Source organism: Castor canadensis, chromosome 5 (assembly GCF_047511655.1).
Source record: "Castor canadensis chromosome 5, mCasCan1.hap1v2, whole genome shotgun sequence".
NCBI lineage: Eukaryota > Metazoa > Chordata > Mammalia > Rodentia > Castoridae > Castor > Castor canadensis.
Window position 1 is genome coordinate 155,152,876 of NC_133390.1, and position 17,992 is coordinate 155,170,867.

General features: G+C 50.3%; 1 protein-coding gene across 2 annotated transcripts in view; it reads left to right on the plus strand.

Annotated features, from left to right (window-relative positions):
• Window positions 1-4,231, plus strand: part of Angpt4 (angiopoietin 4) — a 39,774-nt gene extending 35,543 nt beyond the window's left edge. The window contains exons 9-10 of one of the 2 annotated variants that reach the window (XR_012448209.1): window positions 305-845; window positions 3,831-4,231. Coding sequence is in view for 1 of the 2 variants with exons in the window: in XM_074074491.1 (XP_073930592.1) it covers window positions 305-462 (158 nt within the window). In the remaining variant the exon portion in view is untranslated. Of the gene's footprint in view, window positions 1-304 lie in introns of both variants that reach the window. The other variant, XM_074074491.1, reaches the window with a different exon arrangement.
• The last annotated feature ends 13,761 nt before the right edge of the window (window positions 4,232-17,992 follow it).

Here is a 17,992-nt window from a genome sequence, read left to right on the forward strand (position 1 = left end):
AGAGGGAGAGAGGGAGAGAGAGAGATCTGGAAACCCAAGAGAGTATGGTGGAAGTTCGATGCAGGGGAAAGATGGAAGGCAGTGAGGGAGGGAGACAGTGGGGACAGAGAGAAAGCAAGGAAGGGCAGAGGAGCTTAGAGAGGTGGCCAGAGTCCCAGGCTGACCTCCAGTGATGGGGACTCCACCCCTACCCATGCCCAGCCTGCTCCTCTGCAATAAGCTGGCTTTCCATGGAGGCAAAGCCTCTTGAGGTCTTGCCAGGGCCCCATCTCCCCAAAGCCTCTGACCCCCCATCTTCCACCAGGGTGGTGGTTTGACGCCTGTGGCCTCTCCAACCTCAATGGCATCTTCTACCCCGTGGACCAACACATCCGCAAGCTGAACGGGATTCGCTGGCACTACTTTAGCGGTCCCAGCTACTCGCTGCGCGCCACGCGCATGATGATGCGGCCAGTGCCCTGAGGCGCAGGCGTGCCGGAGGCGCGTGTGACCAGGAGCCCAGGACCACCTGGATCCAGCACAGTTTGTCCTTGACACCCTGGGTCACCACAATCCCGGAAGTCATCTGCCTCCCTCCCACCACCCCAGATTTGTAAACTGTTGGGAGTTTGGGTACCCCTCGTTCTTCTCCCTCCTGCCTTCTGCAGGGGCTCCCTGCCATGTGACTGAGAACAGACCAAACTTGGCTCCTTGAAGACACAGGTGGACTGCAGCAAGTGGGAGCATGCTTCAGGCAGGAAGCTGCCCAGAGATAGGCCTGGATTCTGTCCCTTGGCGGCTTCCCTAGCCTTGACTGCCCTTGGACCTTCTTTTCAAGGCTGAAGGGTCTGCCCCGTCCCCTAATGGTAATCATATGTCCCACCACACTCCACCACTCCTGGGCTCCAACGTCCAGTGCACAGGACTGGCCTCTCAGGGGATCTAAGAGGGATCCCTGTACTCCTGCATGGCCTAGAGTGTCCCATAGGAAATAACCAGGGCTCCCTCTAAAGTGCCCATGGGCAAGCGGGAGGTTAAGTCAAAGGGAACAGGCAGTTCTCAACCACAGGACTTGTCAGAGCCTGTAATGTGGCTGCATGCATTGTATGTCCACGAAGGGGCTAGAATGGGCTGCTTTCTCCAAATTTACTTATTTAAAAACAGGCCCTGTTGAAAATGGTTCACAGAAACCTTTGGAAAAAGTTGATCCTCACCTACCATGAGAGGAGCTCCAGGGTCCCATCCCCCACCCCTAGCTGTACTCACCTTTTTTGGGGGGAGTGGGGCTACAAGGACCACAGTAGACAGGTGGACTGCAGCAGGTGGGAGGATTTACTTAGCAGGTAGACAGGTGGGATGACAGCTTTAAACAGCCTCTAAAAACCACTGGAAGGAACTTTGGGTTAAAATAGACCCAAAAGCAGGGTCTGTTTGCCATCCCCAAAGAAGGATCTAGAGTAAGTCCCTGTCTGTGCTGTGGACCAATGTCCCCAGGGTCCTTCTGGCCCCAGAAAGCCAGATCTCCACCCCTATAGCTGCCCTCAGGATTCCTTGTGACCCCTGCCTACTCATGCTTAAGTTAGGGACTGTTTGGTAGGCCACCAATGCCTGGGTCAGAATCCATCCTGTCTCGAAGTGGAACCCCAGCTCCTCCTCCCTGCCTCAGCCAGTGCTGCAGTGGGGTCCATGGGAAGGAGAAGGGGTCACTGCCTGAGTTTGGGAGCCCAGGGACAACTCATGAGTTTCTCTCAGAGGCTAGAGTTGTGTGTCCACCCATCACAGTATCCCCTCCTCAGAGGTCTCCCAGTCTTGGCTCTGCCCCAGAAGCTGAGCCCCTGCTTAGAGAGGTCCAAAACTCAGTTTCCCATCTGTGCAGTAAGGGCACAGAGCACTTGCCAACCTCTAACAGCCCTTCTAACAGTGGAACTGACTCACAATGGCAGCTGACAAAATGATCTTGGGGCTCCCAGAGGCATGGCCTCTCAGGGCCCTGTGGGAGGCATAGCTGGTGTGGCCTTGGGCCAAGGCTGGGTCTCCTGGGGGACACAGCTCACAGGAACTGACTCTAGGACCATAGCATCTGCAGGTTCCTATGCAAATCTTGGTCACCTCTCCCTGAATCAGACCAGTGTTCTCCCCATTTTAAGTGATGGAGAAATCAGAGAGGGAAAGGATTTCATCCAAGGCAGCACAGCACAGTCACCACTTCCAGCACACTTGCATCTGTGAGCTGTCCCCTCTTTGAGAACTTCCTGGAGGCTTCTTGCCACCTACAAAAATGTGGAAGGGTTTCCCCTCTTCTTATCACAGGGCTGAAGGAACTTTCTGGAAAGGCCTTCCAGACCAGTCTGTCTTTCCCACTGGTGCCTGGTAGATCTTGGTGGAGTCAAGACAGGTAGAAAGCATTGTTCCTGAGATCTCTACATGTCCCCAGTAAGGACAATTTCCACACAGGGGCAAGTTCACTGTCATACACCAGAGACAACCATGGGCAAAGTGGAAGGTGATGTGGGGGCAGGGGACAGATGGCCATCGTGGAGATAGTTCATCTCAGTGACTGGTAGATTTGACCCCTTTCTCTGAGTTTTCCTTCACCGCTCCCATTCAAAGATTGATTCTTTGAAAAGCTAGCCATGTTGCCTTGGCAACAGCAGCATCAGCATCTTTTGATGGAGTGCCCTTCAAAGAATGGGGTCTGGTCCAGGCCTCATGGAGGATCCGGCACACAGGGACATCATGAGAGTTGAGTGTGATGCCAGGCCTGGCATGGTCATTCCCACAGGCTTTCATTCCTACAGCTATGCTGCATGGAGGACCTACCTGCACTAAGGCCTGACTGAGTGTGATGGGGTTGGAGCAGTGAGCAAGACAGACATCCAAACCCTGTACTCTCTGAGCTGCACAGGCTTAGGGAGTGACTGGCAAAAAACAGATCAATAAATTAATTAACGTATTGTAAATTAAGACAATAGGCAGAAGGTAGAAATAAGAGAATTACAGAGGGTTCAACTTTGAGTGATCAGGGAAGACCCCTCCCAGAAGGTGATATTTAAATTGAAGATTAAACAGATAAGGAATAGGTAGCCAAGTGAAGAGCTGTGGGAAGAGTCAGCCCACTAGCAGGAACAGCAAGTGCAAAGGCCCTGAGGTGGTCACTAGTTTTGCTAACTTGAGGACCCACAGGGAGATGAGAGTGGCTGGAACCTGGTGATCACAGGGAAGAGTAGAGGAAAAATGTACCTTTGTCAAAGGCTGACCCCCATCCTGATACCCACCAACGGCTGGATCCAGCCACCTTGACCTTGGACAAATTCCTGCCCCTCTCTGACCATCAGTTTCCCACCTGTAAGCTTTAGAGAGAAATTGCCAGTGACTTCGTCAGAAAACCACCCAGATCCCATTGCTGGATTGGTCAGAGTCAGGGGCCTATTATTCCCTGAGCAAGTTGCCAGTGAGGGGGTTAGAATGAGAGAGAGCAGCCAGGCATCGGTGGCTCATTCCTGTAGTTCTGGCTACTTGAGATGCAGGTATCAGGAGGCCTGGGGGAAAATTTAGTGAGACCCTATTCCAGATAAGCCAGGCTAGCACAGAAGGCTTAGGTAGGAGGATTGCAGTCTGAGGCTGACTCAGGCAAAAATGAGAGACTCTGCCTGAAAAATATCCAAAGCAAAAGGGCTGGAGGCATGGCTCAAGTGGTAGCCAAGAGGAGAAGAAGGAGGAGGAGGAGAGAGAAAACATCTGCCTCTCCCTGTGGCTAAATGGAAACAGAGTGACTCCTACATGTGGTCAGCCAGGGAGACTTGACCAAGGTCAGCGCTTCTCCATGCTAACTCGATACACCTTCTCCCTAGATCCCAGCAGGTTCTCTCGTTGCCCCATGTTACAAGTGTGAAACTGAGTCTCAGAGAAGTGCAGTGGCCTCCTTGCATCACAGTGAGTATTCAGACCAAGCTGCTGCAGCAAAAAGATCCCAGAATTGAGTGGGTGAAAAATACATCTCATGTTAACCTGGACCTGAGCAACCATGGCAGTGGGTAGCCATGGCTTTCCTCGTGGGGCAGAAGAGCTGCACCTAGCCTGCCCTCCACACCTACCCTCCCAGCCCAGCCTCATCTTTTGCCTAGAAGATCACATCAGCCTCCTGATGGGGCCCCATCCTAGGCTGGCTCCCTTCTGACCCACAGTTGAGTCACTTCTCCTGCCTAGAGCCCTCAGCAGCTCCCCAGTACCCTGAGAATAAAGTCTAATTTCAGCCGGCAATCGGGACTCTTCATTAACTAGCCACTCGAAAGGTTCTTATGTGGACCAGGAGCAGATGACCATGGCTGGCCTGGAAGAACCATCCATTTCCACTTGACTTTCATGTCCCCTGATGCAGGGCCCAGCCTGCAGCAGCTGCCCCCTGGTTCTGCAGGGAACCAGGTCCAAGTCCTGCTTCTGTCCCTTATAGGGAGAACCCAGAGTCTCTATGGCACCTGAGACAGGGCCTGGGCACTGTCCATTCTCTGAGAAGTCACCTCCTTATAGTTTCCTTGCCAAACACTACCCAGGAACTTCCTTCAGATATCCACAGAAGCCTCAGATGACCCAGACATAGGATAGGTATTATCATCACCCCCTTTTAAAGGTAGCCAAAGTCACATGCAGGGGAGGTGGTTTTGGACTCAGGTGTCTTCTGCAGTGCATGCTTCATCTCATCTGTGTGCCCAATGATCAAGGTTAAAGGAAGTCATTGCACACATAGCATTTCCAGCTGGCCAATGCTGGAACTCCCCCATGAACCCAAATGCTCACTGTCCCTGCTGAACCCTCCTGGGGGGACTTGGAGCCTAGGTGGGGACAGAACCTTCCTTCCTGCCTCTGATTTCCAGACTGTCCTGCCCTGACCTCAGGACATGGCCACAGGCCAGCACCCCGACTCTCTTCTGAGTAGGGCCTAACTGTCTTCCTTGTCCGCCTCCTGGGGCTCCCCCAAGGATCCTGGTGGAGAGGGCAAGAGCAGCCAAGGTCTTTAACTCTGGTCTGGAAGCCTAGCACCCCTGGTTGGTGAGGTCTCTACCATCAGCCAGTACCTGCCCTTCACACTGATGTCCGAGAGGCTGTCAGGATCAAGCTGCCAGGCCTAGCTGTGACCACAGATCACAGGGGATGGGAAAGTCCCCCTCCCTCTCTAGACCTCACTTTCCTCATCTGTAAAAGGGAAACAGGTGGCACAGCCCCACACACTTCTCAGGGTTGTAGTGAGACTCCAGGAAGATCATTCCTTCCCCTACATACTTGTTGAGAAACTACTATGTGCTAGGAACCCTGCTGGGCACTGGGGACAGAGCCACAGACAAGATGGAATGACCCGGCCCGGGTGGGTGGGAGGAGGCAGAAACCAGACAGAAATTCAGCCAACAACAGAAAAACGCAGTGAGCGTGCTGGGGACAAGAAAGTGCCGCAAGAGTTGGGCTGGCTGAAGCGGAAGAGGGAGGTCTGGGTGAGGAGCTGCAGGCTGCCTTGGAAAACTGAGGAAGGGGAGACCAGGGCCTGGCAGCAGAGGAACAGCAGGGCTTAGGGCACCAGACAGAGGAGAGGACACAAGGGACGGTGCCTAATAGGAGGTCAACACCATGGGTAGTCCAGAACCAGCTGGTGTCCTGTTCCCAGCCTGAGTGTGTGACCTGGAACAAGTTCCTTCCCCTGTCAGGGTCTCAATTTCCACTCCCCACAGGATAGGCACTGTAGGACTCATGTCACCACTGCTTTTGGAGACCAGAGAGATCTACTGAACCGCATACGAAAACCCCCGTGGAACCTTCCTCACCTGGTGGCACACTGCTCTCAGTGCAGCTGGTGGATTTCTGGGTCCCCATCATTTCCTGTTTCTTGCCTATTCGTCATTACTGAAACTCAGACAGGTAGGAGCAGACCCCAAAGATTTTAGGGTACCTTTTAAACTGAGAAGCTGATCCATGCACCTGTTCTTTACCAATTGTTTAGGAAAGGACCCAGGGTGCCATAGGAACCTAGTTTGACAACAACTAGCCCAACAGACCGTGAAAGGAACATCTAACCCACCTGGCACCTGTGATCCAGGATCTGATGGCTGAGACAGGGAAATGTCAGAGGAAAGTGGATAGAGAGTGTCAAAGTCAGGCAATGGGAAGGGAGGGAGCCAGGCAGCTTTCAGGTGCTCAGAACATTTGTCTCTTGACATGGGTAAGAATCACACCCGTATTCAATTTTTGAGAACTCATCAGGCTGCTCCTTTATCTGTGCAATTGTCCCTCTGTGTGCTTCCCGCTAGGAATGCAGATATATGGGGAGGGGGTCACATACACAAGATGTGCTAGAAACGAACAGAAAGTCATTTGGGAAAGACGAATAGCTATAGTACACTTCTGTCTATCAAATTACCCCAAGCACAGCAGCAAACGCAAGCAAGTTTATTTAGTTGTGCCCGTGGATTCTGCAGGTCAGGAGTTCTGAAGGGGCACAGTGAGAAGACTTGTATCTGCTCCACGATGGCTGGCCTCGGCCCAGGCAGCCACAGTCACTCACCTTGAACTTGCCATGCTCTGTGGGTTCTGCAGAACTCTGTGGTCATGGGGTATTATGACACCACCTGTGAACAGTGGATACCCACATCGTAGGTGTCTTCTCTGCTCACGTGCACTATCTATCGTCCCATTGGACGTCACTTCCAATGTCAAGTTCAAAGATAAAATTAAGAATTTCAAGATGGAGACAAGAGAGCAGCAATCCCAGACCACCTATAAGGCAAGAATGTGAGAGAGGCCATGCCACGGGCCTCATCTATCATGGGGATAGTGGGGCGGGGAAGTATGTGTACATATTCACTGCAAAGCCACCACTGCACTGTCCCATCAGACCTCACAACAAAGCACAAGTTCAAAGATAAGATCATAAGAATCTGAAGACTGTAGCAGAGTATTAAAGCAAGTGCATCAAGTGGTAGAGCACCGGCCCAGCAAGTGTGAGGCCCTGAGTTCAAACCTCATGCCTCCAAAAAATAACAAGAATAAAGCAAGTTCATGACCCTGTGAGCACCAGGTCCTGAGTCCCTGAACAGGTCAGGCTCACAAAGCTGGTTCTCATCCCATGCTGATCACACAGAGGCTGCGTGGCCTTTTATGGCCTGGCACTAGAAATCACCTTATAACAGCATCTCTTCTACCCCTTTCTAATGGTCAGAGCATATCTGCAATCTTAGCTACTTGGGAGGCTGCGTTTGGGAGGATCATGGATCAAGGTCAACCCCAGAAAATAGTTCTTGAGACCTCATCTCTTAAATAACCAGAGCAAAAATGGACTGGAGGTGCAACTCAAGTGGTAAATGCTTTGCAAGTGTGAAGCCCTAAGTTAAAACTCCAGTTCCACAGAAGGAGGAGGAGGAAGAGGAGGAGGAAGAGGAGGAGAAGGCCACATTTCCCAAACTGCGGTGATACTAAGGGATGACGTGGGGCTCTGCAGATGATATGTAAGAAGAAATTCTATGAGTAGAAACTGGGAAAACTGCTTAGGTGAAACTGACCCAACTTGAACTGGACTCTTTGCCCTCCTTTTACCTGCGGTTCAGGCATAACGGCTTGAGTTCCAGCAGCTTGCACCAGGGTGAGTTTGAAGACTGAAGCTACAGTAGGTTGGGAGGATAGAACAATCAAAACACTTTGGATTTCTTTTAATGGAGAAGCTGACATCCTCACCCTGGTTCATCTCACGAGAGAAAGACGAATTTTTGTTTAGACCGTTGCTATTTGGGGTTTAAAATCTTAGCAGACATGTATTCCACCCCCCAGGGACTTTATGAAGGACATAAAATCCCAAAAACTAGGTGCAGAATACTGCCTGGTTCCAACTCTATTGTGATTCTTTAAAAAGAGAGATTTTTATTTATTTTTTTTAACAACTACTCAGCCCTCACACCATGGATGAGCGTCTCAGAACTCAAATCTGACATGGAGCCATTCTTATGCTTCAACCCCTCCCAGGGCTGTGTACTACCAAGTGACCCTGGGGTAAGGAAGATTGGAAGGTTGGTCCTTCCCTGTCTCTCTAGCCTCATCCCCTGCCGGCTTGGCACTTCTGCTGCCATTTTGGATTCCTGAGGAGAACCTGCTCACATGTGAGGACAGCACACGAAAAAAGCAGCCATCATGTCTGAAGATACCTTGGGTCCTGAATCAAACTATACCTAAAGCCAGATTCCTTGTGACTTTTCATCTCTTGATTCAAAAAGTGCTAGTTTGCTGAGCTGTCACCTGCAGCTTGAAGTGACCCAAATGGCAAAAGAGAAAGGCTGTGAAGGGTTTTAGAGGTGGGCAGAGGAAGCCCTGGTGTCTGAGTGTGTGCTTTTCTCCCAGGCTTAGCAGCCTCTGGTGGTGTGGCAACACAGACAGGACAACTGTTATCATCACTTCCATAAGTCACAGACAAACCAGCACTCCCAGAGCCCAGCTCAGACACCATCCTCTAAATTACAGACAAGGAGGCCATTACGGTGTTAGATGTACTCATCTTCCTGACCGTGCAGTGGTTTCTCAGGCGAACACATATGTTAAAACTTACCAAAGCATTTACTTAAAGTGTGTACAGTTTCTCATGTATCAATTTACCTCCAAGCTGTTTTTAAAAACAAAAAAGGTCATAAATTAGGCAGCAGACAAAATACAAGTTACTATTTTCTCTTCGTGACCAGAGTCCCTTAAACACAGCATCCACTCAACACAGAGCCACCTGCAGAATGGAGGAAAGCCGTGTTTCATCCAGCCCTCGAATGTGACAAGTAATTGCCGCTGCTCTCTAACAAGAAAATGAGGTGCAGTGACTTGTCACAACTGTGTGTAATCATACCCCCTTTGTAAAGCACATCACAGATCTGTGACAATTGATCCAAAGTGACACAGGTATGGGGACTAGCAAATGGTGACCGAAAAATAATCCACATGGCATAAATGCATTTGATCTCCCTTAACCTTGAGAAACAATTAACCAGACTTGCTTTTGTGGTGTGATACATAGAACAACCCCATAGCAGCCCATAAAGCTGTAAAAAACAAAACAAAAAAAAAAAAAAAACTGCAGACAGATTTACTAACATACTAACACACTTCCACCCAATAGCTGTGTGGCCTTAAGCAAACTGCACAACCTCTCTGTGCCTCATGGCCCCTTCTGCAACAAATCGGTAATGCAGTAATACCCCACCCCCATCCATGGCTTTGCCTTCTAGGGTGTCAGTTACTGAGGTCAACCACAGTCTAAAAATATGAATATGTGTCTCGATACTTTTCAAAAAAAGAGAGATCACATTATATAACTTTTATTACAGTAGAGTTATTTTTATCCTATTTTGTTAACAGTTCTTGTGAATCTTGCTGTGCCCATTTATAAATTAAACTTTAGCAAAGGTATGTCCTACAGGAAAAACACAATAGATACTGGCAGCACTGTCCAAGATTTCCATGGGGGGCCCTGGAGTGTGTCCCCTTCAGGTAAGGGGGACCCCTGTGCTACCTGCCTTCTTCGGTCACTGGAGGATTGGTTCTTGAACTCGTCTTCATGTTGCCTGGGCTCCTTTGGTATCTGGGGAAGCCAGGCTCCCCTCGCCAGAATGAGGTTTTCAAATGCTTAAAATGCAAGGAATTCTAAGAACAGAATATGCTAAGGACAGTTGTCACAAATGTTTCCAAAGAACACTGTTACGATATTACACTAGATATGCTCCTTTTAACATATTAAATAACAAGGCCTAGTGGTGGAGTTTGGGATTTCAGAGAAATGACGAGTGACAATAGTATCTTGAGATGTCTATAGCCACAGAGCTGGATGTGAAAACAGCAATGGTTTCTGTCAGTGACAAACTTCCAGGCCCTGCTGTGGCCATAGTCCTAAACTCATAATTGAAGAAGGTCCTGAATTTAACTAAAGGCGGTGGAGACAAATGCTACCCAGGGACCCCAGGCAGATACCAGGTTAAGAATCCTTGAGTTAATACTGACAAACGAGCGACAGTGACTCTGCTAACCGGGTGAGAGGGTCCAGCATGGAACCGTTCCCTTCTGGGCCTCAGTTTCCCCATCTTGATAATGCCGGCTTGGACTGGACACCCTCGGTTGCCCATTAGCTGTGGCCTTCAGGAAACCTTTAATCCTCATTCCCTATGCCCAGGGCCTGCCCAGCACTTCCTGTATGTACCGCCTCTCCCAGGTGGCACTGCAGGACCAATTCCCAGCTTCTTACCCCTACCAGAGACCAGCTCAGACCAAACAAGGGGGGAAGAAACGCTTCAGTCTGCCCGCGTTGAACAGGCCCAGGCTTGAGCTCCAACACTGGCTGTCTGCTGAGGTCTTAAAAGGAGGAGGGCCTGTCCCCTGCCCCACCCCCCTGAGCTGGCCCACAGAGGACCCTGCCCGGCCTGCTGTCGCTGCACATCTGCTGGCGTCCGTAGCTAACAGCATCCTGTGGACATAATGGCTTCACAGGATATCCTCATCAGAGGGGGCTCTGTGACGAGTGAATCACAATGAAAACAAGACTCCTCTGTCATTGTGTCTGAACAAAGACAAGATGTGACCATGGCCAGGCCAACTCAGCGCCTCACGCTTACATGCTCTACCACTTGAAACCACACTTCCAGCCATTTTTTACTTTAGTTATTTTTCAGGTAGGGTTTCACCTTTCTACCTATAGGTAGAAGGCCGTAATCCTCCTACCTACAATGCTTCTTCTCCCCCCACCCTCCCACCCCCCAGGTAGCTGTGATCATAGGTATGTGCCAGTACGCCTGGAGTAGTTGTTGAGATGAGCATTTTTGCCCAGGCTGGCCTCAAACCTCAATCCTCCTGATCTTTGCCTCCAGAGTAGCTGAGATTACAGACGTGAGCCATTGTACCTGACTCCCAAGCTCCCACTACCCAACAGCATCCTATCCAGAGCAAAACCTCACCCCGAACCACTTCAAAACCATTTAATCCCATAATAAGCCCTTTCTTACCCTCTCTTACTGATATCCTGGGTTTCTCCTAGCCTTTCTCTTGCGGTGATCAGTAATTAAACCTCTCATTTATCCACGGGGAGGTCCTGGTGGTCTAAGGCAGGAGGTCCCTGGCAAAGGATTACTTATCTGCGTGCTCATAAATGAGGGGTCATCCTTTTATCTTATAGCTCTCGAACACTCAAAACCTGAAACAAAGTTGTAAATTAAATGCTAACATGCTACAAAACTAGAAGCAATAATTACTATGATCAATCTTCTTAAATCATTAATACTAATTACAATTAGTCTTACTTTCCATCTAAGCATACCATGCATACTTTCCTTGTCTCACTAATTCAGTTCTTAAAGCCTTCCTGTGAAGGTTTAACTTTAGGTTTGACTGCAGGAAAGGGAAAATTCAAATAGAGAACTTACAAAAGAAAGTAACTTATTTAGAAGTTAGGGTCTGCTACATAAAAACCACTCCAGGACTGGAGGTGCGGCTCAAGCAGTAGAGCGCCTGCTTTACAAGCTCAAAGCCCTGAGTTCAAACCTCAAACAAAAACTACTCCAAAATGTACTGGCTTCACGCAGGCACAGAGCGGGTAGAGGTGTGGCACAGCTCTTCCAGAGCACATGCTTAGCACGGGTGAGAACCAGGGTTCAGTCCCCAGCACTAAAATAAGTAAATGTATAAAACCAGCCATGGAGTTGTCCATCATTCTGTGGGTTGAACTGGGCTTGGTGGGGACATCTGGCTTCTGGTTTGTCGTGTGTCTGCGGTCAGCTATGGTCAATGGCCGGGCCTAACTGGCTATTGTCTGGCTGTGGGCAATAACAGAGGTGGGGCCCTTCGCCCTCCAGCAGGCTGGCCGAAGTGTGCTCACAGGGTGGTCTCAGGCTCCCTCAGGCAGCAAAGGAGCAGCCTCTTGGCATGGCCACCTGGCCACATCGTCTCAAGCTCTGGCCTTCTCCCATTGATCAAAGTAAGCTATATGGTCTAGTCCATATTGAAGAGATGAAAAAGTTCAGATTCTGATGAGAGAACCTATAGGTCGTGCTGCAGCACAGGGTGAGCAAGTGAGGACAGGCGGAATCTGAGTCATTGCAACCCTTCTATATCAGTTGGTTTTTCTCCCATGTCAAGAAGTCTGAAGAAAGTCAGGTGTGGTGGCTCACAACTGTAATCCCAGCACTCAGAAGGCTGAGGTAGGAAGATTGCAAGTCCATACTGAGCTACATAGTGAGACTAAGGTCTGGAAGGGCTCAGTGGCTTGTTCCTGTAATCACAGCTACTTAGGAGGCAGTTATAGGAAAGCCTTTCTTTCTTCTTCTTCTTACATGAGACTCAGGCATTATGGCTGGAGCCCCATTAGCCATCTTGGACCAAACAGTAACCTTGAGGACAAAGCCATGAGGTAAGGATGAAGCAACATGAAGCTGGAAGGAAACTGGGACATTGATCTGGGCAGTGCTGCTTTGCTAAACCTGAACTTAAATGTGGGCCAAGATGCCATTTCCTCAGCCTTCATCTCGCAATTCCACCCAATTCCCTCTGCTCACAGTTCTCCCACCACATTACTCTATTTGGTCCATGGAGAAATTTCTTCCCAACCTCTGCATCGGCATCACGATCTTCTCATCACTCTATCCAGTGAGTGGCCACGGTGAGGCTTAGCGGGCAAAATCACAGGCCCCACCCGGCATTAGCCTGGCTTCTCTGGTTCTCTTGTTGCCAGTTACTTCACATCTTTTGTACCTTGACATCCTGGTGTGTGAACTGAGGTTGCTCATGTGCCCACCTTCTGGATGAAACATAGGAGGCCTTGGTGAAGAACAGACAAGATGTGCAGAGCACAGAGCCTGGCCCATGGCTGGTCCTCCTCACATGTTGCTCAAGTGGCCATTGTGACTCCATGTCTAAACACAGGGTTAGTTAGGAACCACTTGTGCTCACCAGATGGTATCTTAGGAGTCTAAGCCAACTAAAAGCAAACTATTTAAAATTCCTGTGCAGAACTCATTAGTTCGATTCATCTCTTATCACCTTCAATTCAGAGCAAAAAGCACCAGCTTTTCCACACCAGCTCAGACTCTAATTCAGCCATGACCCTGTCCCTGCCCTCTCTGGACTCAGTTTGCTCAGCTCTTTCATAGGACATTGATACTCTTGCCAGGGCCAATGTGACAACTGAATTGGAAAGGAATTTGTGAGCTGCAAAGTGGGTGGAGACCCAGGGCCCCTGGAGGAGTAACTCTGCTCTCCCACTCAGGAGCTGCCCCTTCTCAGTGCTGGGATTGGCAGACTCCACTGTCCCAAGCCTGCTATGTGGCCTGAAGTAAAATGCTTCCTCTGTTTGATCTGCCATTCCTTTATCGGCTCACCTAGGTCCCCTTCCTCTATCCCACACAGAGAAGCTAAGTGACTTGCCCATGGCCATACAGTAGTGAGGTATGGAAAACCAGACTTCAAGGTCAGTGCTGCCCATATAGAGGAACCCACAGCTGCCTACTGGGGACACAGGGCCACTGCTGCATCACACCAGCTGCCCTCATCCCCAACAATGCTGTCTCCCCAGTGCCCAGAGGGAGTTGGGTGGCACCAGAAAGTGACTAACCTGGGAATGTGGGGTGGATTTCTGGGAAGCCAGTTCCAGTAAAGAAAAGAGCACACTCCAGGAAGGAGCAGGAAAGGCTCCTCTGAGAGCTCAGTAGCAGAGCCTGTAGCTTCTTCTCCAGGGCACTGGCCAGGGGATGGTGCAGCTCCACCCACCTCTGCCTGTGTGTTCTCCATTCAAGTCTCAGGTTCAAAAGAGAGACTGACTTCCAGCCTGTGGTTGAAGCAGCTGTGATCAGAGGAGAACGTATGAAATTCAGACACAACTGGAGGGGACATAGTGGATATGTCCACCTCGTGTATGTGTACGACACACATTTCAGTTCCAGACACAGGCCAGGTGGCTACCATAGTTCTAGAGGGAAGCAGGAGATGCTTCCCAGAACTGGGACATGCTCACTTCCCCAAACCTGCTGTGGGTGACCACTTATAAGCACTGTGTCCCTTGGCCTGGCTTTAGGTAGATTCCAAGCAGAGAATTGAAGGGAAAGGGGCTGGTTCTGTTTCCTCAGAAATGTATGCAAGCCTGGCCCGGCCCACATCTGGCTCCAAGGAAACCACACTTCCCCCACCCTGAAAGGGTCAGCCCTTCCAGCAGTCATGGTGATGAGATAATTAAGATGATGATACAAGGGCTGACATTTTTTAACACTCTACTAGATATTTCACCTGTGTCTCTCATGTAATGATAAGTGTTATCAACAGCATGGCCAAGGTGGTACATGCCTGTAATCCCAGCTACTCAGGAGGCAGAGATTAGGAGGATGGCAGTTAGAAGCCAGCCCAGGCAAAAAATTAGCAAGACCCCACCCCAACCAATAAGCCAAGTGTGTTGCTATACACCTGTGGTCCCAGCATGGGTAGGAGGATCTCCAGGCAAAAAATTCAAGACCTTATCAGAAAAATAAATAAAGCAAAATGGGCTGGCAGAGTGACAAATAGTAGACCTCCTACCTAGCAAGAGTTCACACCCTAGTACCACCAAAACAAAGCCTCAGGTGAGACAACTGGGCTTATGTGACTTCTTCAAGGTCACATGGCTAATAAGAAGCAGAGCCAGAATGTAAATCCTCAAGTGTTGGAACTGTGAGGGCCTCCCAGACACATCTGGGACACAAGGAGGGGAAACTGAGACCTGTGAAGAGGAAGAGACTGGGACGCACATCGAATTTCATGTACAAAGCTTGTACACCAAATGCAGAAAAGCATTACTGGGGCTGAGGGTATAGCTCAGGGCTTGGCATGTGTGAGGCCCTGAGTTCAATTCCCAGCACTGCAAAACAAACTCCTCTCTATTCCCTTTGTACAGATGTAGTCACTGCAGCCCAGTGAAGGGGAGCCCTGAGCCAGAGCTCCACAGCTGGACTTCCAACCAGGGGCCTCTGACACAGTTTATACTCTCTCTCTTCCTTGGGGCCGTATACCCTTGGGCTCTGCCTCCCTCCAGGCTGCTAGGCCCAATCCAGCAGGGCACTTGCCCCAGGAGGGTACTCAGTGGGTGGCCAGAGCCTGCTCTCTGGGAGGCCTCTGCCCTGCGGAGGAGGGGTTGGCACAGGGTCAGATACTGTGTCCTGCTAACAGAGAGGCTGGGGCTACAGGGCCCAGGGCCAGGAAGCTTCTTCTTCCCCTGCCCCCATGCCTTCCTGCAGCAACCAAGCTGGAAATCCTGTCTGCCCACCTGGCCTCAGTTTCTCCATGTGCTTAGGAGAGGCTTAGACTCAAGGGTGCTCAGGACCCTTTTAGCTCTGGCATTGGAAAGTTTTCAGATGTCTGCATTAGTCATTCATTGCTACGTAGCTAGTCATCACAAATGATCACAAACGCCCTCATTATCTCCCAGCATCCCTGGGTTCTTGGCTCTTGACTGGTCCTCCTCTGTGGAGGCTCAGAGTCTGCTTCTAACACATTCCATCAGCAGCGTTAACTTCCTTGGGCTGCTGGCCTAAGGTGCCTGGTTTCTTGTCGGCTGTGGGTTGGGGCTCACTCTCGGCCCTAGAAGGCCCCTCAGGTCCTCATCATCTTTGTGTCCCTATGCCCCTCACATCCCACATCTAATACATCTCCTGTGGGCTCCACCTTCAGGGTAGATCCCGAATCTGAACCCTTGCCCATGCCACCTCCAGCCCAGCCCAGCCCAGCTCAACCCCTTCATCTCCCACCTTGCTGCCCTAAAACCCTTCTCCACTTGGTAGTGGGGAAGGGGGTTAAGACACAAGTCTGACCCTTTCCCTCTGCTTGGATCCCAGAGTACAAGTCAACGTCCTCAGCCTGATATGCAAGGCCCTATGCCATGGAGCACCTTCATGCACTGAGTCAGATCCCTATCCCTCATCTCCCTCTCTCCTCTTCCCGCCACTGACCTCCAAACCCCACCTCTGTCCCCCTGCCCAGAACACTCTTCCCTGTAGACCCCCACACCACCTTCCAGCCTCTACTGAAATGTCACCTCACCAGCAAAGCCTGCCCGACAACAGTATTTCAAAAGTGTGGACCTCTGTTCTAGGATAGTTAACTCTGGTTTACCGCAGGCCAGCAGCCCCACACCTCAGCACTTCCTCCTCAAGAGAAATGAAATCATTCATTCCCACAGTCGTGGCCACTTTATTTGTGGCAGCTCCAGAGCAGAAACAATGCAGATGGCAGGGAAAGCCTGAAAGAATAGCGGGGTTTGCCACCTCCTGGGGTGCTGTCCAGCCTCTGCAGAGACGTGGACAGTGGGGAGGAATCACCACTCCTCCATCACAGGATCCAGAGAAGCCCAGCCTCATCCACAGCCAAGGAGACCCCAGGCGAGGAGTGAGTGGGGGCCAGCGGTCAATGCAAAGAGGCCCAAAGGGACTTCGAGTAATGGCAGAGATAGTATGTCGCTTGTTCACAGTGGAAGATATGCAGATGTACACAACTGTCAACCTCATCAAACTAGATTCCTAAATTGGGTCAATGTCATTGTATATCAATGGTACCTCAACAAAACAGGGAAGAGCTACTGTCCACCTCCTCCGTCCCCTGCCTCGTTTTTCCCCATAGTACTCTCTGGCCTGTCACCTGCCCAGGGCAGGGATTTTTGTTTGTTTTGTTCTCTGCTGTATCTTCAGTGCCTACAAGGGACATAGTATTTGATGAATGAATGGATGGACGGATGGATGGATGGATGGATGGATGGATGAACAAATTCAGTGAGTGAACAGGAATGGTGGTGTGCACTGCCCATCCACCCACCTGGAGGTTGCAAAATGTTGAAACAACACACACAAGCTGGGCAGGGCCTGTGAGACTGTGGGCAGTGCCATCATTCTGCTGGACTGTGTCATGGCTCAGGCATTTGGACGATGCCATTCCTGAGGTTCTGTCATACCCACCACCAGCTTTGGCAGGTGGCCCAGCCCGGAACCTGACGCCCATTGGCTGGGGCTTCCTGTGGGTGCTGTGCATGTGAAAACCAAAACATTACCATAGAGGTGGAGCCACAAAACCAAGCTGGGCAGAGCCCATTAGGTGGCCTGCGCTTGCCCCGGGGGCCATGACTGGCTGGGCCTGTGACCTGATGTTGGCCGTCTGTTTCAGGCTTCACAGCTGCTTTCTTTTGCTCTATTTTCAATTTATTTTGTCTTTTTTTCTGCATAGATAACATATTCACATACTAGAAAGTTGAAAAGGTACAAAAGGTAAAAGGTGAGTCTCCTTCCCACCCCTGACTCCAGCCAGTCGACTGACTCCCCAGGGGCAGCCAACGTGTGCAGGGTTTCCTGGGTTACTGTCCAGGGAGATCTCCTGCCAGTACCAGGGCTTACAGAGTGCCTTCCTGTTTCCACAAATGGAAGACACCATGCATGTCACCTCTGTCCCATCCACAGCTGCTGAGGGGAACATGGAAACCCAGACGATGAGCTGCACACCTGCCTGGGAGCACAGCAAACACCTCAGGGTCTTGGTGGCGGGAGTGTTCAGCCTCTGCTCTCTACCAGATAGCCTGAGATGTGGCCATCCCTGAGCTATTGCCTCCTTTTCCCAAGACCACACTGGAGGAGGTGGGAGCTGTGACCACTTCCCAACAAGCACCCTGAAGTGCTTTGCTCTGTACCCAGCACACAGTAGGTACCTGGGGCTTGAGAGATGTTCAGAAATTGATTGGAATGTTATTCTTCCAACAGTTTAAATATTGACAATGAATGAAAAATCGTTTTAGTTTTTTGAAATAGGGTGTCACTATGTAACCCAGGCTGGCTTGAAACTCACCATCCTCCTGCCAGAGTGCTGGGATTACAGATATGGATTACCACACCCAACTCACAAATGAAAATTTTGAGAACCTGTGCAACGTATATAATGTTAGCCCTGATAGCATCCAGGATTAAGGGATTTGCCCTTTGGCCACAAGCCAAGATGGGAGTTGTTCAACAGTGCACCCAAT